General features: G+C 36.2%; 1 protein-coding gene across 2 annotated transcripts in view; it reads left to right on the forward strand.

Moving 5' to 3' along the window:
* Positions 1–27,473, forward strand: part of Fstl5 (follistatin like 5) — a 570,877-nt gene that overhangs the window by 496,425 nt on the left and 46,979 nt on the right. For both annotated transcript variants that reach the window (XM_090343981.1, XM_090343982.1), the window contains one exon: positions 4,561–4,685. In XM_090343981.1, coding sequence (XP_090200107.1) covers positions 4,561–4,685 — 125 coding nt within the window. The remainder of the gene's footprint in view (positions 1–4,560; positions 4,686–27,473) is intronic.

Genomic DNA, 27,473 nt, shown 5'->3' on the forward strand with positions numbered 1-27,473 from the left:
GAGTACAAGGTGATTATAAATTGACTGCAGCAGAGAATGATTGAGATCAGAGAGCATGGGTATAAATAAGACACTGGATGTCCAACTTTTAGTTAATGCACATGCCTCTGGAACATGGCTCCAGTCACCTAAAAGTGCAAAGTGAGCTGGGCCTGTGCCTGTCAACAGGACTAGTGCCCTTCCAGGTGCCTTCTTTCCCTTGTAGATCACTCTGGACCTTTAGATAGGCATCATCACAGAAGAACAGTTTCAAGTGACAAGAGAGTAATGTTACTAGGCCAGTTAAGATCCAGGCACATCCAAAATTCACATAATGTGACTTCTGTGGCATCCTAGTTACCAATGTCACTAGACAAGGTGAGGCTTAGTGAGGCTTCAGTTTAAATGTAGAAACACTTCACTTGGCATCCTTGACTTCAATCACAGAACAAGGTTTTCTGGACAAGATATGATGATAAGAAAACTTGACAGAGCTTTATTAAGTAAACAAGCAGGCAATCAGACAATCAGACAAACACACAAAATGGCAGGGCTACACTCTAAGAAGTATGGGTGCTCTCGTAGGGAGAAACACATAACTCCTTATGCTGTTATGGTATTTATAGTGTAAAGGTGAGGGTCTGGCTTCAAAGTTATGCAAAGCTGGGCTCTTTGTCATTGCTGTAATCAGCCTGGTGTTATTTTTTGAGATTCCAGGTAAAACTGCATCCTGCCATAAAATAGATCCTTATTCTTGAGGTACCCTGCTACCTTCATTTTGGAGAAAGTGGCTTAACTTTGGGGAAGTATTTTTCTCAGGAAGGCATTCTGTTGCAATGCAAGAATTTACAGAATATACAGAGGCCACTCTTTGCCAGTTGCAATCTTTGGCCAGACTTACGGTCTCAGAGGCTAGCAGCCAGAAAATGAACTCAATATAGTCAGGTAACAGGCCACAGATAAAAGTCAGTAAACAGGCCAGAGATTATAGAAACAACAGATACAATACCAATTAGCGACTTCAGCTCTGAAATTCAGCTCTGAAAGAGCTGAATTGAAATGACATGCTGATGGGAGAACACCCAGCAGACAGGACACAGGACATCCTGGTGCATAAGCTGGTTCAGACTTAAATAGACTCAGCAGGGGGCAGGGTCATAGGAAGCTCCCAGTCCTAGGTATTTGACTGATAGGCTTCCTACTCTAGAAGCCAAGTGCCCACCCCTGTCTCCAGGGATGCAGGCACCACTGATCACCTGGGGGAGGAGAGCATTACCTTCTCTCCCACCAAGAGGACAAGACCCAGACTCCAAATTTCCATTTGTAAGGCTTTGAAACTTTGAAGCTCACCTTGTGGCTAGGCATCTGCAATTAATGAATAGCCCTTTCTCCCTGTTAGGCTTTCCAGCACTGGTGGAGAATTCCCTCCCCCAGCCAGAGGTGCCAGAGGTGCTCTCAGCCCCCAGCACCTAGGTAGGTGCTGGCATGGACGTGATATGGTTTCCTTAGGCTCAGCCACCTAACTTAAATACATAAATGCTTCTCTCAAGAATGAATACACTTGAAGCAAAGATAGCATTTCCAAGTTTCTAAATACAGTATTTCTGAGTTGCCTTCAAGCCTCACTTTCCTTAAGCTATTCTGTTTCATTTGCCTTTAATGGACTTTGTTCCCATAATCTAAAGGAAATACATGAGGTAATATCTCTCGTATTTGCTATAAGCTGACCATACCTTATCCCCCGCTCCCATCTATCCAGCTTCAAAAGCAAATTGCATTGCCTGTCCAGATTAGAAGTCATTGAGTGACACTGGCTGATATTTCCCCATCCTAGCTGGAAATATGATCAGTGTCACAGATGTTGGCTTTACAGTAGGAGCTCAAGGTTTAGTAATATTAACGTTAGTTATCTTAAGCTTTAGAAAAATTGAAACATTAAGTGACTTTTTTCTTAAGAAACTCTACAGATTTATAGTATATTACATTCTTTAGAATCAAATACTTCTTTCTCCATTGTTTTAATCTATTTAGATAGATTAAAATTAACCTAGAAGTAGATTAATTAATTTATAAATTAAACTATAAATAGATTAAATCATGCTCAATATTATTGGAATTATTTAGGTAAATAAATTTAACATTTTACAGACACCCAAACAAGCAAAAGTTTATGGCTATCTTAAGTAATTGTTTAAATATTAAACAATCTCAGAAAATAAGTGATTTTTCCCAGAATGCCATGATAGTTTTATGCTAATAGAATATGGGTAGTTGTTTTAAAATGTACTCAATGGTAAGTTTAAGTTATGTGAGTAAGGTTGGGTGCACAATTCACATATCACAAAATTGTTTCATTATTGAATTTGTTATGGCAGCAGACTATGCTGCCACACAAATTTCCTCCTAGTCATTCTGACACGTATTGCCGCTCAGGAAATTTTCAGTATCACTGTAGCTGTTGTTAGTCTGTGTAATAAGCAATAAGCTGAGTACATATCAATATATTGAGTTGTCATTTTTACACATGTGCTTGTTGGGGAGGGTGCAAACTCACATGCACACCAGTACTGGGACTTGAACTCAGAGCTTCATGCTGTCCCTTGACTTTTTTCCACTCAAGTCTGGTACTATACTAGTTAAGAGGTATCTCTACTTCTAGTTTTTTTGTGGTTAACTGAAGATAAGGGTCTTTTCTTCCTGAATGGCTTTGAACCTTGATAATCAGTTACCAAACTTTTGAGAACTAGGATTGCAGTAATGAGTTTCCAGCACCTTTAAGGGAGGAAAGATTTGAAGAATCTTTTTTCCTTGCTGTTTTTTTTAACAGATTGTTATAGGTTGTATTATGAAAGTCTGAATTATGCACAGTGTCTCTACAGCTTTTTTAAATGAAAGTTTTGGTTCATGTTCGTCACTCTTCTGGGCAGATACATGTTTTGGTTATGCCAGGTGATGAGTTTGACACTTGAAAAGGTTCAGGGAAAATGGTTCCAAAGTTCCTGGAACTTAAATTTCTTAAGGCATTATGTTTTATTGTTTATTTCCTTTCAGTTAATTAAGTGTAATATAAGTTAGCCTACTTAAATCATTTATTTAGGTGAAAATGGGAAGTTTTAGTGGAATTTGTTTTTTGGAAAAAATAAAATATTCTTTATTTCTCTCATTACAAACCAAAATATATTTGTTTTTTGGTGTCGATTCTGGGATTTGAAGTCAGAGCGTGGGCAATGTCCCTTGATTGTTTTGCTCAAGGCTGGTGCTCTACACTTATACTGAAATTACACTTCTGTTTTTTACTGATAAATTGGAGATAAGTTTTTCAAGAATGTTTCTGCCCAAGCTCATCAACTTTCTAAGTAGCTAGGATTATAGACAGGAGACAGCTCAAAGATATATATCTTGTGTGAGAACTCCTCTTTCATTTACAGAAACAAACGGTAATTGTCATGAATAGAAGTATTTAAAAGGGAAAATATTGTGGTTATGAATAGAATTATTTAAAAAGGAAAAATTCAAGGACAGGAAAAAATCCTCTGAAAGGTTCCCACCGGACTGTAGCCTTCACTGTCCAACAGGGAAAAGAAGGAATTGGAATTCCAGGAAATCTGAAAAGAACTAATGGAATTTTGAAGTGTAATAGGATATTAAAAATAGAACTTTTCCTTTAATGGATCATGAAATTTAAGAATTATGAATGAGAGAAAAGTTACTTTGATTAAAATGTATGCTAATTAGTTACTTTCCATTTGCGGCTGGAAAATATTAAAATATGGTTCTATATATTGCAAGACTTTTTTGCTATACTTTTCAAAGCTATATGTTACATAACATTTATTCTGGAATTTTATGGCTATATTGCTAGCTTTGTTCTATTTGAAGAATGTTGTTCTAATAACTGATTTATATTGCCTTATTGTTAGCTTTATTTTTATTTTAGCAAAAATCACATTATTCTTATATAGACGTTGCTTGTGACTATATTTATGTTCATTTGCCTCAATAAGACTGATAAGTCCTGAGAAATCCATCTAGGAAATGTTTAGACCTTTCAGAGTCCTTAAAGCACTTAGGCAGTCACCGCCTTGGTGTCAACACCTACAGTGTCCTACAAGATTATAGGAACATCATAATGTTTGTGATCTTGTTGATGGTGTTGTATGGTACATGACTGTGTTTTGCATTATAAGCATTTGTTGATCAAGACAAATAGTTTCAAGTTTTGCTTTCTTCATAGAAAGAAATTTTCCATATGGAAAACTATCAAATTGATTACAAAAGGTAATATTCTTAGTTATATGTATGGTAATTTTAAAGGAGCACAATATTCTCTAAAAATAAGTGTTAGAAATTATTGTTTAAGTGGGGGGGAGGGAAATGGGTACCAAGACATGTGAAAGGGTATCAATGTATGTGAATTAATGCACCTTCTATCTGGCAAATATCATGTAACCCTTTTACTAATTACAATAAAAAAATAAAGTCTTGCAAAAAAAAGAAATTATTGTTTAAGTGTAATTAAACCTCCTACCATTAAGGAATTGTACTTCTCAGGTCTAACAAAGCATGGTATGTCATGTTTAGGTAATAACCTTGGCCAGTGGGAATGTACCTCACCACACCATTCACACCCAGCCAGTTGGAAAGCAGTTTGACAGAGTGGATGACTTTTTCATTCCTCCCACATCACTCATTATTACCCACATAAGGTAAGTGCTAAATGATCATATGATGAAAGGTTCTTTATCTATTCCTAATGAAAGACACATGGAATCATATAACAATATTGTTATGGAGACATGATTGCCTATGATGTCGTTTGGCCACACTTACATGGTGCTTCATGGAAAAGTAGTTTTAACTTGTAGTGAAATCTCTCTCAGGCTTCCTAGAAGTGGTATAAATATTGAGGAATTGTGAGTGGAGAGTGTGCAGTTAGGTTGTACAAAGTAGGGACTAGTAGAGACTGAGTGTGATTCTGTGTCAGAAAGAAAATCCATATGTTAGAACACAGTATCTTTACAGGCTCTGAAAGACCATCACTTAGCTGAAGTTGCATCTAAATGATAATTTTATTTAATCATTTCTACCTATGATAAAAAGTGTGTTTCAGAATATTTTCAGCATTATTATTCCTTCTGAGTATTGGTGAAATGCATGGGTATCTATACACCAATGTGTAAGTATTTAATTTATTAAGGATTAAAAACTTAAATTACAACGTTTCTATCTACACACAGACTCTCATTTTAATGAACAAGATTTATCAGCAAGTTTCCTATCACAGCTCAAAATAAGTATTTCCTATTACTACCACAAATGTGAAAATTGGCATCTATCACCAAATGAGCTTTGAAATATGTAAAACATTTTTCTAATAACCAGGATCCATTCCATAGCAAGAATAACTGAATAATAGAAATGGCCTGTCTCCAATCTTGTCTATTAGATTCTTTACCAAATTTGGCTGAGACAGAATTTGACATACCTTCTGACAAATGAACTAAGTAGATATTTCCATGACCAAGGGTCTGACATAAAATAACTGTTTAATTAGTATTCATTTCCTTCTTTTGACCTTGTAACACATTAGTCTGCTTTTCTCTCAGATTGTATCATTCTTATTTTAAATGATTTCTATTCTAAATAAGAGTCAAATTTTATGCCCTTAGATCCTATGGAATAGTGGAAATTTAACTTCTGATTATCAGAGGACAGGAAAGGACAGAATCAAGCTGTCTTGTAACCTGATGCAGGAAAAAGCTGTCTTCTTCATGTTCTGACTTCTCAGTGCCTAACACATTAGCCATATATAGAACACTTGGACTGTCTGACTCCTGTGAATTGTACAGGGTTACCAATGAGAGCTCCTCCCAAAACTTCCTTTGTAACATTGAAATAAAACAAAGAAATACCAAATTGTTCAATAATCTACACAACTTCAATGCTTTCCCTGGCTTGTTTTACTTTTATTTTTTTCCACTTGTTTTATTTTTATTTCTGTACCTATAATTCTGAGGGTTTTGCACTTTATTTTTTTTATTATTGAGGTAACGTATAGAGGGGTACAGTTACTCAGGGTTTTTTATTTTTGCTATTGTTTATAAGATAAACCATGAGTGAAGAAAATACTAAATGGATGATAGTTTGCTTGTGGTAATAATTTTAATAGGTTAGTGTACCTCTGTGTATGTATATAGATAACTACATATTGTGTTATATATTTTCTTATTTATGCATATGTGTGCATACTCTAAAATACATAGGTATTTATAAAACATGTTGTAAATATTGAGTATATAAAGTCAAATATCAAAGTTATTCTATAAATTTATATTAAACTTCATGTTTTTTAGCATATTTGAAATTCTTAACACTTCAAAACTTTGAAATCCCAATACAGGTCTTTTTGAGTTCACATAAGAATTTGAATTTCAGCCAAGTGGTGTCAGTTACACGTGTGTGTAACTGAGGGCCTGTCAGCACTATTATTCATGTTCTCCACTGAAGTCTATGCCCTGCTCTGAGAGACAGAGCATTTTCCCTGAAGCTTCATTCCTAGAGAATGAAGCTTGTTAGTGAAAAATCACTTCTGGTTTTAATAAATTTAAAAAAAAAACTTCTTGAAAAAATTGACGCTTATGTAAGTACAAGACTTGGAATAATCAGAAGCAACAATGCCATACTAATATGCTCCTTAAACTGTTGAGTTCTGATAACAAGGGCAATCTTGAGTCCTGGTCCTTACTTTTATTGGAGAATTAAAACTAAAGAAAAGTTCCAGAAGAGTTAAGATGATGTGTTTTCCTTCAGTCTCTCCGGAAACTCACACACTTGCTGAACTTCTAAAAGGGACATATATGTTCTTAGAATTAACTGTTATGCCCCAGTGTGAACTCTTGAAGAAAACTAACTTAAACTTTGTTTAGTAATAAGATGTTTTCATGTATTTACTGAAAATGTATTTATGCCAAGCAGGCTATAAGTTTATGATTTTTTATTGTTTTTGGAGATGATGATCTGTGAATTCTCACAATGTATTTCATTGAACATATAATGAAAATCTGCATTGCTAACACTGGTAATTCACTCCATGTTTCAATATTAACTAGACACTCGTTTTAAGACTTTCAATTGCTGAATAATATCTTGTGGAAACCTTATACTTCAGTAAGAAATTGATATGATTTGAATTATTATTCTAAAGCTGAATCCAGCCAAAAAGAAGTATATTTGGCAAGCACATGAAAAATATAACTTGAACAATTTTGCTTTACAATTTTATACAGAAACATACAGACAAACCTCTTAAAAGTTAAGATATTTAAAATTCTCATAAGAATTAATGATATTATCACATACAATAAACATTAAAAAGAAAATAGTGATTCTGTGTGTGTGTAAAAATCAATTCTGGAGTTGGAACTCAGGAGGCTGGTCACTAGACTTTTCACTAAAGGCTAGTGTTCTTCCCCTTGAACCATAGCTCTGCTTCTGTTTTTCCTTTGCTTGTTTGTTACTGTTGTCTAATTCTGCCTAATTGGAGGTAGGTATCTCACTGACATTCTTGACCTGGATGGCTTTGAACCTCAATCCTCAGATCTCAGCTTTCTGAGTAGCTAAGATTATAAAACTGAACAATCAGGGCCAAGAGTTTGGTCTAGTGGTAGAGTGCTTGTCTAGTATGCACAAAGACCCAGGTTTGATTCTTTGTTACCACATACATAGAAAAAGCTGGAAGTGGTGGTGTTGCTCAAGTGGTAGAGCCTTGAGAAAGCCTATAGATAGTGCTCAGGCCCTGAGTTCAACACCAGGAGTTGCAAAAAACAAACAAACCAAAACCAAACCAAAACAAAACACAATTGAACAAGCAGCATCTGGTCATTACAAAAATGTTAAAAACATACATTTTTTGTTATTCTACTCATAATCAATATCCAAAGGCTATTATACAGCACATATCCATTAAATTGAAATTATAATATCTTTAGATATAAATGGCTATGTTGAGTAATACTATAATTTTGTTGGTCAAACAATTTCTTTATGATATGGCAAATGAAAGAGAGATCCATTCATTCTTGTTATCAATCTTTTGTAATTAGTTAAGAAATTAGAATGTAATTAAAATATATCATTATTTTTTAGAAGCAGTTTTGTCAATGGTTGTGTTCAACCCCAAAGTAACAAAATAGAATAAAACAGAGGCATTTACATAATTGATTGTTTAATTTTTAGTACTATCCTGAGAAAAATTAAGTGTCAATGTTTAGTTTCACTATGTGTAGACACTGCAGTTTGCCAGGCAAATACTACTAGAATTTGCATAAAATAAATGGAAAGCAGGCCTGACATGATATGTCATTTAACCATATTTTCTTTTAGTGTCTGCCTAAAATAAGCAACGTCGAGAAAACTGTTGGAGTGAAAGGAGAATTTGAGAGGATAACAATATTAATGAATGAGTGATCAAATTTATTCATAGGGAATCTCCTTAAAAATATGTTCAATAATTCTTCCTGAAACTTGTATTCTTTCCTAGTGGAGAAATAGAGTTCTTCACTGATGACAGAGTAAAACAGGGAATGTGTCACAGCATAGTGCTTTACACAGTCAGAAAAGAACACCTATATTTAGGTATTAATGGCGGCTCACACTTGTAATCCTTGCTACTCAAGAGGCTGAGATTTGAGGATCACAGTTTGAGGCCAGGCCAGGCATGAAAGATCATGAGACCCTTGTCTCTAATTAACTAGCAAAAAGTTTGTGTGGCTAAGACATAGAGACTCATCCTCAACTAGAAAAAGCCTAGGGCACAGTGCTCAGGCCCTTGTGTCCAGTACCAGCTCTCTCCCTCTCCTATAAGAAAGAGCAAATGCATGAAATGGAATTTGAATTGCAAGGGAAGAGAAACCATTAGGTCCACATTTTGTTATTTGTGGGAACAGTTTATGGTTTTCTTTCCCTCTCCTTATTGTATTTTAATTTTTGTCAGTCCTGGGGCTTGAACTCAGGGCCTGAGCACTGTCCTTAGGCTCTACCACTTGAGCCACAGCACCACTTCTGGCTTTTTGTATGTATGTGGTACTGAGGAATTGAACCTGAGTCTTGTGCATGCTAGACAAGCATTCCACCACTAGGACAAACTTTAGTCATTGATTTTTTTTCTTCATGTTGAAGTCTGAACTCTGGGCCTTATGCTTGGCAGGTAAGCCTGCTACTGCTGATCCATGCCACAAAACATTTTGTTTTTATTTTTACATAAGCTCACACTTTTTTTTTATTGAGGCTAAACTGGACTTCAATACCCTTCTTACTACAGCTATATAACACAACTCCATGTAATTTTTCAGTGACTGAATGAAGTATGTGTATGTGTGTAGGGGGGTGGTTCTCATAATATTATTCAGGTTGGTTTCAAATTGTGATCCTCCTAATGTCTGTTTCCTTTGTAGCTAAGATTACAGATGTGAGCTACAGTGTCCATCTGAACTTATGATTGATGAGTTAATGACAAGCAGGAAGAGGAATAGCATACAGATTTAAGTCACATGTCCAGAATTGGATAGCAGCACATATTATTTAAATTCCTGATTATGCCAATTTTCAAACTTTTTTTGTCCTCTGAATTTGGCCTGCTAACAACATAAGGAAATAAATATACAATCAATGTTCCCTTCTCCAGCAAACACACCAAAAAGACATTAATGTGGCCCGAATTTCTTAGATTGTGTTACCCATCAGTTTAGAACTGTTGAAAAAGATAGTGAGAGCTGGAAGGCATTTCTTAATGACCCTTAAAAGCCCAATGAGTATGACAGCACGTAAAGTAAAAGACTTCCTCATGTTTCAAATCAATCAGAATCCTGCTGCAGAGTGTCTGTGGTTTCACTGCATCTGGTATAGTAACCTGAGCTGAGAAGTTGTAGATATCAGCTGGTAGGCTGAAAAGCATTTTTTTCTGCCATGAAAGAGAACTTGGATTTGATAGATGTTTCTTTAAAGCTTCTACAAGAAAAAATAAGCACTCTGGGAAAGTGAGAGTATATCATCCTTCCTGATATTTTATCAAATCTGTTAAAACAAAAATTTTATATATGTATGTATATATACACATATATATAAATATATAAATGTATATGTGGCTAACTATAAATCAACATATCTACTTCTGTGATTTGATTCATGGGCCATGGGTGGTGAAACTGCTAGCAGTAAAATTTTCTGTATACACTGACCAAATTCACACATTACAAGTGGAAAAGATGAGCTGTCTAATGGTATTTTAAAGAAAGTATATATTCTGTTGTTTAACTCTCAGTTAAAACAGTTTTAAAAATTGACAGTTCAAGAAATGTATGCTTTTATTCAGTTCAACCAAGTCAAATAACAGGCAGAAAAGGCTGCGGGGGTGGGGGGAGAAATATAGCCAGAAATTCAACTCTCTTTTAAGTAATGAATAAGACTCTGCCCTTTCTTTATCCTCATAATTCTAACTTTCTTAATCATTTTCACACTTCAGACAAAACTCAATTTTAAATTGACTGCCTGTTGTCAAATAGGACATTGTTTATTGAACAGAGCAAACACATATTTCGGTAGGTACTTGTGTTGTGCAACTTATTTCTGAAAAACTTCTGGTTATTTTTTTTTGTCAGTCATGGGGCTTGAACTCTAGGCTTGGGCACTGTCCCTGAGCTCTTCAGTGCAAGGCTAACACTCTACCATTTGAGCCACAGCTATACTTCTGGTTTTCTGGTGGTTAAATGGAGGTAAGAGTCTCACAGACTTTGGTACCCAGGCTGGCGTTGAATCACAGTGGTCAGATTTCTGCTTCCTGAGTAGCTAGGATTACAGGCCACTGGTGCCTGGTTTTCTTGTACAAGGCTTGACTTGGATAAAATAAATATGATGTGCTTTCTTCATATTACTTTAAAAATGAAAACATTATCCCTTTCAAGCTTTAATTATTGATAAGATTCTATGTCCTCTTATTAAGGATACTGGATGTGCTTCCACTTCAAATTGTGATTTCAACATCTCAACATATCAGTGCAACTCATACATTGAGTGTAAAGCTTAGCAGTTAAGAAGCATGGAATACTTAAAATGTAGTTTTTTGTTGTTTGTATTTTTTATACTTGTCCTGGGGCTTGAACACAGAGTCTAGGGACTCTTCCTTAACTATTTTTGCACAAGGCTAACACTTTACCATTTGAACCACAACTCCACTTTGGGCTTTTTCATGGTTAATTGGAATAATCTCATGAACCTGTGATGGACAGATCACAGCCTTCTGAGTAGCTAAGATTACAGGTATGAAAACAAGTGTGTGTGTGTGTATATGTGTGTGTGTGTGTGTGTGTGTGTGTGTGTGTGTGTGAGAGAGAGAGAGAGAGAGAGAGAGAGAGAGAGAGAGAGAGAGAGAGAGAGAGAGAATTTATGTTCCGCTTGTCATTTTCATCCCTCCCTGAGTTACAGGATCCACCCTTTCCATTTCTTTTTCTAGCTTCTGCTTTCTATTACTGGGACTCTCCATCTATTGGACCCTTATTTACTAAGTTTAGATTTTAGAATCTAGGGACTGAAATAGATAAGCCATAGGTCAGCAACTCAAAGAATTTGTAATTAATACCCTGTTTTACTAATGGAATAATTTTATTAAATGGTGAAACAAGGTTGGATTTAAAGAGCAAGCTATTATTCAAATTGGAGATTTGTTTTTGTTTAAAGCAATATTTTATATAGATGTTATTAATAGACTTTAATGTCCAGTATTTAATAAAGTGTCTAAATAGATTCATTCTGTAGCAAAAGAATCAATGGAGCACTAATAACACATAGTTTAGAAATGCTCTACCTTGCAGATCTGACTCTTGAATTTTATCATGCAAAGTACAATCATTCTTGCTTCGTATCTCACGGGTCTTTATGCTAATTCATCAAACTTTTGGTAAAATCTAGGGCCTTATATTTGAGAATCCCTAATATACTCCTTACGAGATAATTGTGGCATGTGCAGTTAACAAGTTTTGTAGTACGTAAGGAAAGAAAGACCCTTTCTGAAATGATTCTGGGTTTGCAGGAAATAGTAAGTCAAGCCTATTTTATTGTTAAAAAGTAAATTCTATGATTACAGAGGTTATTTGTCATTGGCTATGTAGTGGAAACACACAGCTAGTAAGTAAGATGTATAAGTAATAATACACATAAATAAATAAATAAAATACCATGGATTTTATTTTAATAGTCACATTATAAGGTGAAACTATCTTAAGCCGAACAATGATTTTCATATACCTCTTCAGGACAAGCCATCACTTAGCAACAGCGTGGCATAAATTACCATTGCTTTAGTAAGAGCTTATGTAGCTACTTGGGAACTACTGCTTGCTGCTACTGAAATGCAGTCCAATATCACACATCCTCTAATGTAGCAAAGACCAAAATTTCTACTAGATTGATGATAGGTAGATAGGTAGACAGACAGACAGACAGATACATACATACATACATACATACATACATACATATATACATACATACATAAATTTCCCATCATAAATTCAAGCCAAGTCCACTTGTAATTTAGATAGGGTCTGTAGGAGATGAAGGTAGGAGTGAGGAGATGAAGGTAGGAGTGAGATAAAAATGAAGTCCACATGAAAAAACAAAACTAAAAGTATAAAGGCCTAAGAGTGTGGTTTAAATTGTGTGGTTATTGACTAATAAGCACACAGCTCTCAGTTCAAAAACACACAAGCTCAGTAGTATAAAAAAATAAAACAATGCAAACTCAGTCATTGGAAGTCAAGATCATCTGTATGTTAGCAGTTGACATATAATCATTATACCACAAAAGAGAAGCAAAATTCATTTGGAGAAATTTATGTGAATGTAATGTGCACATTTCATAGTCCACTTCATATATATTCATATCAAATAGAATGAAAAATAATGTTAAGCATTTAAACAATTAAGGAAAGTTTTCTTGTTCTTTCCATTGATAATTAGATTGTTTGCAGAAAAAGGGTACATAGTATGTTTACTGTACCAAATTATTTTATATATTTGTAAATTTTTTCTAGATGCAATTTTCACCAAAATATTAAAGCTTTAACTACAGGAGTACATAACATAGAAGAACCGCCAGTATAGCTCATAAGATCAATATTTTACCTCAATTTTTTATTGTTAAGTGATTGCATATATTTTACAATACTGTGACTTAGGTATTCTTAGCAATTATCGCAATCACTTATTTTACTGTTATAATACTAAGTATCATTGTTCTAGTCCACAAAATTTAAAAATGTTGGAATATATAAAAATCTCTAAGCTTACATAGAACAAAAAGGTTTAACTCTTTCAATACTGGTAATGAAACCTTTTCTTCCAGGTCAACTGTTATGTACATTTCTTCCCTTTACTAGGGATTTGGCGCTCGTTCTCTCTCTCTCTCTCTCTCTCTCTCTCTCTCTCTCTCTCTCTCTCTCTCTCTCTCTCTCTCTCTCTCTCTCTCTCTCTCTCTGTCTGTAGCTCTATTCTGTCATCATTCTTGCTTAGTTTAGCTCTAATATCCACATATCAGAGAGACCATGTGCCTTTTGTCTCTTTGGTCTAGGCTTTTCTCACTCAATATGATTTCCTTTATTTAGTTCCTTCCACTTCCCCAAGAATGCCATTTAAAAAATTATATTAACTGAAGTAAGCCAGACCTAAAGGAACATAGGCTTAATGGTTTCCCTCATTTGTAGTAATGAGTACACATCTAGGACTCTCCTAGCAGAGGATTGCAATAGCACAAAACCTAGATACATAAGGTCATATAGGATGAGACTAAATGAAATGATCTCTAAGATATAGAAACAAGAGCTTTATCTTAAGTAATTGTTGTTCTTAATGTACTATGTTATTTCTCTTCTCCTTTGTTGCCCTTTGGTTAATCTCATATTGCTGATTTTGTTACCTAGTATATTATATATACATATGTTTATTTGTTTATTTGAAATAAGAAATGGAAGGGGGAAAACAAGATTATTGAAAGGGGTTGGAGGGAGGGAAATGCGGACAAAAACATAAGAAAGGGGTATCAATGTGTGAGAAGTAATGCACTTACTATCTCGTGAATGTAACTGTAATCCCTCTACACATTACCTCTATAATAAAACATAAAATGAAAAAAATTCTTTCCTGGTGTTTACGTAGAATTCCATTGTATGTGTATATATATACATACACACACACACACACACACACACACACACACACACACACACACACACCATATTTTTTGTATTCATTCATCTGTAGTAAGACATCTAGATTGTTTCCATTGCTTGGTTATAGTGAACAGCAATGAACATGACTGTGCATGTGTTGTGTTTAGTATTTTGAGGAACCTACAAGCTACTTTCCAGAGTGGTTGAATTATTTACATTCCCACCAGCAGTGCAGTAGGGTTCCCCCTTCTTCACATCCCCACCAGCATTTACTGTTGTCTGAATTCAGAATATTGGCCATTTACATTGGGGTAAGGTGGTATCTCAATATTGTTTTAATTTACATTTCCATTATGGTCATGGATGATGAGCATTTTTCATGTTTCTTTGCCATATTTACCTCTTCCTCTGATAAATCTCTCTTTAGTTCCCTTGCCCACTTAGTGACTGGTTTGTTGGATTTTGGTGGTATTAATTTCTATGTTCCCTGTAAATACTGGATGTTAAGTCTTTGTCTTATGTATTGCTGGCACATATCTTCTCCCAGTTGGCTGTCTGTCTTTCTATTTTAATAGTTATGCCTTTGTGCAGAAACTTAATAGTTTTAGCTAGTCTCATTTGTCCATTGCCTTTCTAATCTGTTGTGCCCCTTGGTAATCTGTTTAGGAATTTACTGCCTATGATTTTCAGTGTCTCTCCTACTTTGTCATGTAGTAGTTTTAGAGTTTCACGTCTGATATTAAGGTCTGTGATCCATGTGAGTTGATGTCCATGCATGGTGACAAGCTGAGATAGAGTTTCAGTTTTCTGCATGTGGTCACCCACTCTTGTAAGCACCAATAATTGAAGAGGCTTTGTTTTGTCTACTGTGTATCTCTGGTTCCTTCATTGAATATCAGCTAATTGTAAGTTTATTCAATTGATTTATCTCTTCTTGTTTCAGTTTGGGCAGTTCATATTTCTTCAGAAATTCATCCATTTCTAATAGGTCTTCCTATTTCAGTGAATATAGATTGTGGAAGTAGTTATTAATGATTGTTTGGATATCTTGTGTGGTGGTTATGATTGTTCCTGTGGCAGCTCTGATTTTATTTGAGTTTCCTCTTTTATTTTTTGGCTAATCTTGCGATAGGTCCATTCATCATATTAATTTATTCAAAAAGAAAACCCAGCTATTTATTTCATTAATTTCATTGATAATTTTTAAATTTCTATCTCATTGATTAGTGTTTTCCTTATTATAATTCTTGGCCTCATAGTTGCTTTAGATTTAGTTTTTTCTTGCTCTTCTAGGTGCTTTAATTACTTCTGTAGGATACTTATGTGAGTATCTTCTGCCTTCTTAATATGAGTTCCTGGGGATATGAATTTTCCCTTTAGGATTGCTTTTTCTATATCCCAAATTTTCCTTTGTGGTGTGTTTTCATTTTCATTGCGTTGTAGGAACTTTTCAGTTTCTTCTTCAATTTGTTCTTTGACCCAAGTGTTATTCAATAGCATGCTGTTCAGCTTCCATGTGTTTGAGTAATTTTTACAGTGTATTATTATTCAGAGCTTTCCCAAAGCTCTACCACTTCAGCCAAAGCACCACTCCCACTTTTTTGTGTATATGGTACAGAGGACTCAAACCCAGGGCTTCATACATGTTAGACAAGCCCTCTACCATTAGGCCACATTCCTGGCCCCAGGTTTTAGTTTTTCAATAGTATGGGAATTTTTCTGTCATTCTTATCAACCCTCTGATAGGACTTTTGTTTTGTGACAGAGGGATGCCAAAATATTTACTTATTTTTCTAGAATGAAATTTTATTTTGAGGGAAACAATAATAGTAATTTATTTTTAGGCTATAATGTCGAGGCTTGTTTTCATGGTTATATAATTTTGGATACATAAATATAAACTTTTCTTTCCCTCCTTATAATATTATATGGAAATTATATACAAAAGACCATTCAGATTTGCATAAACTGTGAACACAGTACAATGTCTATCTCATATAACAGACCAGTTATATTCTTGGTAAAATGAATCAATTTTACTTATCAATTTTGGATGAAGAGACATCTTGCTTATATTTTCATGTACTTGACACAACTGTTTAAAAACTTGATAAAATGAATTTAACTGATGACAAAGAATAATTTTAAAATCGGTTTTCAAGGAAAGTAATGGTTACAAATCCTTTTAGTGATCATAGACTGGATATCTCTTAGGCTTTTCTGATTTCTCTCACAAGGCTTTAATTTGTTTCAAAGTGTTTCATATTAAAAGTGTCTACTCTTTACAAATCACTTTTCAAAGGTGTAAATCTTTTAATCTAATTCAAAGTGATTTTATTAGGCAGTATCAACTTTTCAAAAAGTAAAAGTACTTTTTTATGTTTATTTTTTTATTGTAATTAGTAAAAGGGTTACATGATATTTGCCAGATAGAAGGTGCATTAATTGACATACATTGATACCTTTCACATGTCTTGGTACCCATTTCCCTCCCCTCCCCCACACCCCCCACCCGTCTTGGTTTTCCCCCCTTCCCTATCAAATTTCAAATATCCAAATACAAATAAATTCAATATATCAGATAACAAAGTGAGATACTTTACCATTATGAGATAACCAAGGGACAGCAAAGGAGATGAGAGACAACATAGTACATTAAGGACAACAATCATTCATTATATGGCTTTTGTTTCAATATCCTGGAAGTCCTTTCAATTAGCTTCACATTATATGGCCTTATGTATCAAGATTTTGCTCTATTGCAGATCTCTGCTAGTAGAGCCCAAGGTTTCTACTGATTATGACAAATGAGGGAAACCATTGAGCCTAAGTTCCTTTGAGTCTGGCTTACTTCACTTAATATGATTTTTTCTAAGTCTTTCCATTTCCTAACAAATGGGGCGATGTCATTCTTTCTGACAGCAGCATAGAATTCCATTGTGTACAAATACCACAACTTGTTGATCCACTCATCAACTGAGGGACATCTAGGTTGGTTCCATATCTTTGCTATGGTGAATAGTGCTGCAATAAACATTGTTGTGCTAGTGGGTTTAGTATGTCCTTGTTTCTGAATGGTTGGGTAAAGGCCAAGTAGTGGAATTGCTGGGTCAAAGGGGAGTTCTATGTTTAGTCTTTTGAGGCACTGCCACACTGCTTTCCATAGTGGTTGAACGAGTTTGCACTCCCACCAACAGTGTAGTAGTGATCCCTCCTGGCCACATCCCCTCCAGCATCTGTTGTTATTCGTTTTTCTGATCCTGGCCATTCTAACTGGAGTGAGGTGGAATCTTAGAGTTGTTTTGATTTGCATTTCTTTCATGACCAGAGATGTTGAGCATTTCTTCATGTGTCTATAGGCCATTTTTGTTTCTTCTTCAGAGAAGACTCTCTTTAAGTCTTTGGCCCATTTTTTAATGGGATGGTTGTTACTTTGGAGGTTAGTTTTGGAGTGATTCAATTTTTGAGTTGTTGATATATTTTAGATATGAGGCCTTTGTCCGTTGTTTGGTTGGTGAAGATCTTCTCCCACTCTGTAGGCTTCCTGATTAGTTTACTAGCTATGTCCTTTGCCATACAAAAGCTTTGCAGTTTAATGCAGTCCCACTTATCCAGCCTTTCTCTGATTTGTTGTGATTCTTTGTCCTTATTAAGAAAGTTTCGACCTGTGTCAAGGAGGCCTAGTGTATCTCCTATTCCTTCCTGTAAAGTTTTCAGTGTGTCAGCTTTTACTTCCAGGTCTTTGATCCATTTGGAGTTAATTCTAGTGCAAGGTGACAAAGAAGGATCCAGCTTTAGTTTTCTGCAGGTGCTTAACCAGTTCTGCCAGCACAACTTGTTGAAGAGGCTGTCTTTCTTCCATTCTATTTTTTCGCTCCCTTGTCAAAGATTAGGTGGCCATAGGTCTGTGGTTTAATATCTGGGTCTTCAGTTCTATTCCATTGGTCTTCAAGCCTGTTCTTGTGCCAGTACCAAGCTTTTTTGAGAATTATAGCTCTGTAACAGAGTCTAAAGTTTGGAATTGAAATTCCTCCAACCCTGTTCTTTCTGCTAAGAAGGGTTTTTGCTATATGGGGTCTTTTATTATTCCATATGAAATTTTGGATTGCCTCTTCTATTTCATTAAAGAATGACATTGGGATATTGATGGGTATTGCATTGAATTTGTAGATAGCTCTTGGCAAGATTGTCATTTTCACAATGTTGATTCTTCCAATCCAGGAGCATGGGAGGTTTTTCCATTTCCTGAGATCTGCTTTAATTTCCTTTTTTAGGGTTTTAAAGTTTTCGTCAAAAAGGTCCTTTACATTCTTAGTTAAGCTAATTCCTAGGTACTTTATTTTCTTTGAGGCTATTGTGAATGGAGTTTCTTTCCTGATTATTGCCTCGTTCCTCTCACTGCTGAGGTAAAGGAAGGCAGTTGATTTTTGAGGGTTGATTTTATAGCCTGCTACCCTTCCAAAGTTTTGAATCAGCTCAAGAAGCTTGGGAGTAGAGTCTATAGGATTTTTTAAATACAGAATCATGTCATCTGCAAAGAGGGATAGTTTTATTTCCTCTTTCCCTACTTGGATCCCCTTTATGCTTGCTTCTTGCCTTATTGCACTGGCTAGGAATTCTAGTACTATGTTAAAGAGGAGTGGAGAGAGGGCATCCTTGTCTCGTTCCTGATTTTAGAGGGAATGGCTTTAGATTTTCACCATTAAGTGTAATAATAGCAGTAGGTTTCTCATACACAGCCTTTATTACATTGAGGAATGTTCCATGGATTCCTAGTTTCTCCAGAGCTTTTAACATAAAGGGGTGTTGGATCTTTTCAAATACCTTTTCCGCGTCTATTGAGACAATCATGTGATTTTTGTCCTTGCTCCTGTTGATGTGTTGAATTATATTAATTAATTTGTGTATGTTGAAGCAGCTTTGCCTCCCCGTGATGAATCCAGTTTGATCATAGTGTATAATTTTTTTGATGAGTTGTTGTAGACGGTTGGCCAGTATTTTGTTGAGAAGTTTTGCATTGATGTTCATCAAAGATATAGGTCTATAGTTCTCTTTCTTTGATGAATCTCTGTCTGGTTTGGGGATGAGGGTTATACTGGCTTCATAGAATGAGTTTGGTAAGGAACCCTCATTTTCAATTTCGTTGAAGAGCTTGAGGAGTATTGGTGTGAGCTCTGCTTTGAAGACCTTATAGAATTCAGCTGTGAATCCATCTGGCCCTGGGCTTTTCTTAGGTGGAAGTTCTCTAATTGCCATTTCTATTTCAGAGATTGAAATAGGCCTGTTGAGTTGGTTTAGTTCTTCTTGGTTCAGTGTGGGTATGTTAATATTGGCTAGGAATTCATCCATATCATCTAGATTCTCAAATTTGTTGTCATAAAGGTTTCAGAAGTATTCCCTCATGATATTCTGGATCTTGGTAATTTCTGTCGTGATATTACCATTTTCATCTGCGATTTTCTTTATTTCGATATGCTCTCTTCTTTTTTTGGTAAGATTTTTAAGGGCTTGTCAATTTTGTTAATTCTTTCAAAGAACCAACTCCTTCTTTTGTTGATTCTTTCTATAGTTTTTTTTGGATTCCAAACCATTTAATTCTGCTTTGATTTTAATTATTTGCTTTCTTCTACTGGGATTAGGGTTGGTTTGTTGCTCTTTTTCCAGGATCTTAATGTGAGACATTAACTTGTTGGTTTGCAATTTTTCCAACTTGTTGTTGTAGGCACTCAGCGCTATAAATTTTCCTCTGAGTACTGCCTTTGCTGTGTCCCAAAGGAGTTGGTATTTTGTGTGCTTCTTACTGTTAAATTTCATAAACTGTTGGATTTCTGTTCTGATCTCTTCGATGACCCATTGGTGATTCAACAATGTGTTGTTCAGTCTCCATGAGTTACAGGGTTTTCGTTGGTGGAGATGTCTGTTGAGTTCCAGTTTGATGCCTTTGTGGTCTGAGAGTGTGCATGGAATAATTTCAGTGTTTCTCAATCTGTCCAGGTTTGTTTTATGGCCTAAGATGTGATCTATTTTGGAAAATGTTCCATGTGCTGCTGAGAAAAACGTATATTGTGTTGTTGCTGGGTGGAATATTCTGTAGATGTCTGTTAGATCTAGTTGGTCTATGTAGTTCTTCAGTTCTAAGGTTTCTCTGTTGAGTTTTTGCCTTGTTGATCTGTCCATAGGTGAGAGTGGTGTGTTAAAGTCAAGACAATCACTGTATTTCGATCTATGTATGGTTTCAGTGTAAGTAAAGTTTGCTTGATGAAGTTTGGAGCTCCGTGATTGGGTGTGTAAATATTTAGGATCGTTATGTCTTCCTGGAGGAAAAAATCCCTTTAGTAGTATGTAGTAACCTTCTTTGTCTTTTCTTACTAATTTTAGTTTGAAGTCTATTTTATCTGATATGAGGATGGCAACTCCAGCCTGTTTATGGGGGCCGTTAACTTGATAGAGTTTATTCCAACCTCTCACTTTCAAAAGATTCTTGTTTTTTTGGGTAAGATGTGTCTCTTGAAGACAGCAGAACGATGGCTCTTCCTTTTTGATCCAAGTAGACAGCCTATGCTGTTTAATTGGAGAGTTAAGTCTATTGATATTGAGAGTTAGGATTGAGAGATATTTATTAGGTCCTACCATTTTTAAAAGCTTTTATTTGGGCCTGTGTCTTGACAGTTCTTGTGGTCCTTAGATGGTATGCTGTTTAGGTGTCATTTCTTTCCCTATATTGCATTTATTTTGGTTTTCTGTGTATAGAACATCTTTCAGAATTCTCTGTAGTGTTGGTTTTGTTGCGACATATTGTTGCAGCTTTTCCCTGGAATGGAATATTTTTATTGTTCCCTCAGTTATGAATGAGAGCTTAGCTGGGTACAGGATTCTTGGTTGGTAGTTATTTGACTTAAGGGCATGACATATATGCTTCCAGTCACTTCTTGCTTGCATGGTCTCTGCTGAGAAATCTGGGGTTATTCTGATTGGTTTTCCTTTATAGATTACTGAATCCTTTTCCCTGGATGCCTTTAGGATCCTTTTTTTGGTTTCTATTGATCCAGTTCGTATTACGATGTGGCGGTGGGATGTTCTTTTCTTGTCAGGTCTGTTTGGGGTTCTAAAAGCTTTTTGTATCTGGATGGGCCTGCCCTTCTGGATATTTGGGAAATTCTCTGAGATGATTCCCTGAAGCATATTTCCAATACCATTGACCTCTTTCTCCACGCCCTCCTCAATACCAATTAGCCTTAAATTAGGCTTCCTAATTGTATCTTGGACCTCCTGAAGCGCTCTCTCATTTTTCCTAGATTTGGATTGACTCTTTTTCTGTTCTTTCTCTATAATAACTAAATTATCTTCAGCCCCGGAAATTCTCATCTCTGCATTTTCTAACCTGCTATCAAAGCTATCTACTTTATTTTTCATCTCCCTTGCTTCTAATTGCTCATTTTTGATGCCTTGCATCTCTTCTTTTTAGATTTCTTTAGCTCCTTGATTTGCATTTGACTGGTTAGCTCAGTAGCTTTATTTTCTTTGGACATTTGCTGGAGTTCGGTCACTTTTTACTTTTTGGATTCTATGAATTCATCCATCTTTCTTTGAAAAACCTTTATTATGGCCTCCTTTATGGATTCTTCTTTTTCACTAATCACCTTGTTAATGGTTTCCTCTTTTTTAGCTATGGCTTCCTCCATTATCTCTTTCTTTATATTTTCACATTTTTCATTAATGATGCTTAGCAATTGCATTTGTCTAGCACTTGGAAGACTCTCCTCTAGGTTTTCCAGTGACTGCTCCATTGTCTGTTTACATTGGGTGGGGGATGTTGTTCCTTGATTTGACATTTTTCTTGAGTTTCTTGTTCTGCCCATTTGAAAGTGGGAGCAAGATTAATACTAAATACGATTATAGTTTTTCAGATATAACCAACCTAGACCTCTGTAGCTGGCAGACTCTAGATGTTCAGAAGTTTTGATTGGTGTTACCACTCTTTCTTTTTGTGCAGTTACCGACTAGTCTAATAATCCACTGATAAGCGATTTATACCCAAAACAATAAGCCTTTCAATCCAATCTCTATTGTCTTTAAGTCCCTCTGAGCCTAGAGAATAATTAAACACCTAGATATTCAGTGTTGCTCAACAGCCATCAAGTGTAGATCCATGCAGTATTAGGGTTGAAAGTGGAGCAAAGGTCCAGAGATAGAAAAATAGAATGAGAGAGGCCAGGGGTAAGTAGGTAGTGTTCCCAGGGGCAGGGCCCAACTGAGGACGTGGGCTCCAAGGGCGGAGCTGCGCCTTTTTGATTCTCAGAAGGGGAGCTTGGCTTCTGGTAGGCTGTGCGACTAGCTCTTAGCCCAACCAGTGGCCTCACAGTGGACCATGGGATGGATCTGCGAGCTTCCGTCTGACGCGGTTGACGGACGTTTTCCTGTGCTGCTTCCAGGGGCGGCCCCAAGCCAGGAATTCTAGACTTTTTCATATATTTTTATTGTAATTCATAGAAGGGTTACATGATATTTGCCAGATAGATGGTGCATTAATTCCCATACATTGATACCCTTTCACATGTCTTTGTCCCCATTTCCCTCCCTTTCACCCCACCCCGCAACTTGTTTTCCCCCGTTCCCTATCCAATTTCAAATAACCAAATACAAATATATCCAATATATCAGGTAACAAAGTGAGATAGTGTAACAATATGAGATAACCAAGGGATAGCAAAAGTGATGAGAGATAACATAGTACCTTAAGAACAACAATCATTCATTATATGGATTATGTTTACATCATATTTTAAATGACAAGTTTAACAAACAAGTGTTCAATGAGGGAATCTCTAATTACAATCACTGGGACTTAGTATTCACAACTTAGTCAAAATTAGGGTAAGGGTTTGGATGTCATAGAAACATATTAATTTCTGAAATAAAACATTATGTCTATAGAGTCATAGGTTTTTATGTCCATATAGTTATGTTTGTATTTCCGTTACCATGTCCATAGCTTTGGGTATGCAGTTATTATTTTTTTTCCAGTCCTGGGCTTGAGCTCAGGGCCTGAGCACTGTCCTTGGACTTTCTCAAGGCTAGAGCTCTACCACTTGAGCCTCAGCACCACTTGTGGCTTTTTCTATATATGTGGTAGCGAAGAATCGAACCCGGGTCTTCGTGCATGCTAGGCAAGCACTTTAACCACTAGACCAAACTCCCGCCCACTGGGTATGCAGTTATTGAGTCCTCACTCTTGTACTCTTTGGACTTAATAGCCGCATATTAAGGATACCATGCGCCTTTTGTTCCTTAAGTCTTGCTTGTCTCACTCAACATGATTCGCTCTAGATTCATCCACTTCCCTGAGAATGCCGTTATTTTATCTTGTCTGTTGATTATGTAGACTTCCATTGTATATATATACCACATTTTCTGTATCAATTCATCTGCAGTAGGGCATGTGGGTTGTTTCCATCGCCTGGCTATTGTGAATAGTGCAGAAATGAACATAGCTGAGCAGGTGTCTTTATAATATCCTGGGTCATGCTGTTCAGGATACATGCCCAGAAGTGGTATGGCGGGATTATAGGGAAGGTCTATTTTCAGTTCTTTAAGGAACCTCCACACTGCTTTCCAGAGTGGCTGAACTACTCTACATTCCCATGAGCAGTGTAGTAGAGTTCCTTTTTCTCCACAACCCTGCCAGCAACTGTCATTGTCTGAGTTCAAAATCTTGGCCATTCTTGTTGGGGTAAGGTGGTATCTTAGGTTCATTTTTATTTGCATTTCCTTTATGACCATAGATGATGAACATTTTCTCATATGTTTTTCTGCCATTTTAATCTCTTCTTCTGATAGGTCTCTCTTTAGTTCCCTTGCCCATTTAGTGACGGGTTTATTGGGTTTTCGGGGAATTAGTTTCTTGAGTTCCCTGTAGATACTAGACATTAAGCATTTGCCTGATGCATTGTTGGTGAATTTCATTTCCCAGTTGGTTGGCTGTCTCTCTACTTTTGTAACTAGGTTTTTATCTGTACAGAAACGTTTTATTTTTAGGTAGTCCCATTTATTGAGTCTCTCTCCAATCCGTTGTGACCCTGGGATTCTGTTCAGGAATCTGTTGCCTGTGCCTATGAGTTCCAGTGTCTCTCCTACTTTATCATGAAGCAGATTCAGTTTCCATTCTGACGTTGAGGTCTTTGATCCACTTTGAGTTAATGCTTGTGCATGGCGAAAGGCTAGGGTCAATTTTTAGTTTTAAGCATGTGGCTGCCCAGTTTTGCCAGCACCAATAATTGAATAGACTGTGTTTGTTCCACCGTATATCTTTGGCTCCTTTGTCAAATTCAAGTTGCCTATAAGTATGTGGTTCTATTTCTGGGTCTTGTATACTGTTCCACTGATCTTCTGGCCTGCTTTTGTGCCAGAACCAAACAGTTTTTGTTATTATGGCTCTATAGTAGAGTTTGAAGTCTGGTATTGTAATACCACCAGCATTGCTCTTTTGCCTAGAATTGTTTTGGCTATTCTAGGTCTTTTCTTGTTCCATATAAATCTTTGGATTATATCTTGTAGTTCCGTAAAAAATGTCTGGGATTTTGATGGGGATTGCACCAAATTTGTATATCAATTTTGGCAGTATAGCCATTTTTACTATGTTGGTTCCCCTAGCCAAGAGCATGGGATGTCTTTCCATTTCCTAGTGTCCTCTTTAATTTCTTTCATTAGGCTTTTATAGTTTTCATTGAATAATTCCTTTACATCTTTGATTAAGTATATTCCTAAGTATTCTTTTGGAGGATATTGCAAATGGAATCATTTTCTTGGTTTGGACTTCTGTTTGTGTATTGTTGGTGCACAAGAAGGCTACTGACTTTTGCTGGTTAATTTTGTATCCTACCACTTTGCTAAAGTGGTTTATTAATTCTAGGAATGTGGTAGTGGAGCTTTTTGGGTCACTCAGGTAGAGGATTATGTCATCTGTAATTAGGGTTAGTTTAATTTCTTCCTTCCCTATGTGGATCCCTTTGATGTCCTTTTCTTGTCTTTTTGTTCTTGCTAAGGGTTCCATCACCATATTGAAAAGAAGTGGAGAGAATGGGCATCCCTGTGTAATTCCTGATTTTAATGTGAATGGTTCCAGTATTTCACCATTTAGTACAATATTGAATGTAGATTTTTCATATATGGCTTTCACTATTTTGAGGAATGTACCTCTTATTCCTATTTTTTTCTGGTGCTTTCAACATGAATAGATGTTGTATTTTGTCAAATGCCTTCTCCGGTCCAGAGAAATTATCATATGATTCTTATCCTTAGCTCTATTGATATGATGTATTACATTGATTGATTTGTGAATGTTAAACCAGCCTTGCATTTGTGGGATGAAGCCCACTTGATCATAGTGTATGATTTTTTTTAATTTGTTTCTGGATTCTGTTGGCTAATATTTTATTGAGGAGTTTTGGGTCTGTGTTCATTAGAGAGATAGGTCTGTAGTTTTCTTTTTTTGTTGGGTCTTTCCCTGGTTTGGGGATGAGAGTAATATTAGCTTCATAAAATGAGCTTGGTATTGCTCCTTCTCTTTCTATTTCTCAGAAGAGTTTCAAGAGTATAGGTGTTATTTCATTTTTAAATGACTTGTAGATTTCCGCAGTGAATATATCTGGACCTGGGCTCTTTTTGGTTGGCATTTCCCTGATTGCTTCCACAATTTCATTGTAAGAAATTGGTCTGTTCAATTTGTTTACCTCATCGTTGTTCAGTGTGGATAGCCTATATTTATTTAAGAAACCATCCATTTCTACTACATTTTCTTGTTTCTTTGAATATAGGCTCTGGTAGTACCTATTCATTATGGACTGGATTTCTTGGGAATCAGTTGTGATTGTTCCTGTGGTGTCTCTAATCTTGTTTATTTGAGTCTCCCCTTTCCTTTTTTTGATTAATGTTGCCAAGGGTCTGTCTATTTTGTTGACTCTTTCAAAGAACCAACTTTTTGATTTATCAATTTTGTGTAAAGTAGATCTTATTTCAATCTCTGAAATTTCTGATTTTATTTTTGTTATTTCTGTCCTTCTAGTTGTTTTAGAATTAACTTTTTCTTGCTCCTCTAGGTGTTTCAGGTTTTTTTTTAAGGTTATTTACGTGCTCTTCTTCTGTCTTTTTAACATGCGCTCCTAGTGCAATAAATTTGCCTCTTAGAACTGCCTTTGCTGTGTCCCATAAGTTCCTTTGTGATGTTTCTTGATTGTCATTACAGTCAAGGAAGTTTTTAATTTCATTTCTGATTTGATCGGTTGCCCAGGATTTATTCAGAAGTATGTTGTTCAGTTTCCATGTGATTGAATGTTTATTGACTTTGACTGCATTGTTCAGAATTAGTCTGACTCCACTGTCGTCTGATAGAATGCATGGGATTATATCAGACCTCTTGTATCTGCTTAAGTTTTCTGTATGAACTATTATATGATCTATTTTGGAGTGTGTTCTATGTGCTGCTGAGAAAAATGTAAAAAGTTTCACCGTTGGGTGGAAGACTCTGTGTATATCTGTTAAGCCCAGCTGGGCTATGGTGTCATTTAAGTCGATGGTGTCTTTGCTTAACTTTTGTTGAGTTGACCTGTCATTTGGTGAGAGTGGTGTATTGAGGTCTCCCACTATGATTGTGTTTGAGTCTATCTTGTTCTGTAATTCTAAAAGAGTTTGTTTGACGAATTTGGGTGCTCCCATGTTGGGGGAGTAGATGTTTATAATTGTAATATTATGTGCATGGATTGTACCCTTTACTAATATATAATGGCCATCTCTATCTTTATGTACTGATTTTATGAGAAGTTAATTTTGTCGGAGATTAAGATTGCTATTCCTGCTTTTTTGCATGGTGCATTGGAGTGGAAAATTCATTTCCATCCTTTCACTTGGAATTTGTTTCTGTCTTTGGCGGTGAGGTGGGTCTCTTGGAGGCAACATATGGATGGATGGTGTTTCTTAATCCAGTCTGCTGCTTTGTGTCTTTTGATTGGATTATTCAGCCCATTCACATTTATTGAAATAATGGAGAAGTGGTCAGTGTCAATTGTCATTATTTACCTCTCAGCCCAACCAGTGGCCTCACAGTGGGCCCGTGGGATGGATCTGTGAGCTTCAGTCTCAGCGTGCTGGGCGGATGGTTGGTTTTCCTGTGCTGCTTCTAGGGGTGGACCCCGGCCAAGGGTCTGAGGTTTGGGAGTTTCCAAGGGCTCTCAGCAGAACCAGCAGCTGTCTGCTCTGTTCCCGGGGGGGCCCAGCTGAGGA

The sequence above is a fragment of the Megascapheus bottae genome, chromosome 13 (assembly GCF_031878675.1).
Source record: "Megascapheus bottae isolate mThoBot1 chromosome 13, mThoBot2.hap1, whole genome shotgun sequence".
Classification (NCBI taxonomy): domain Eukaryota; kingdom Metazoa; phylum Chordata; class Mammalia; order Rodentia; family Geomyidae; genus Megascapheus; species Megascapheus bottae.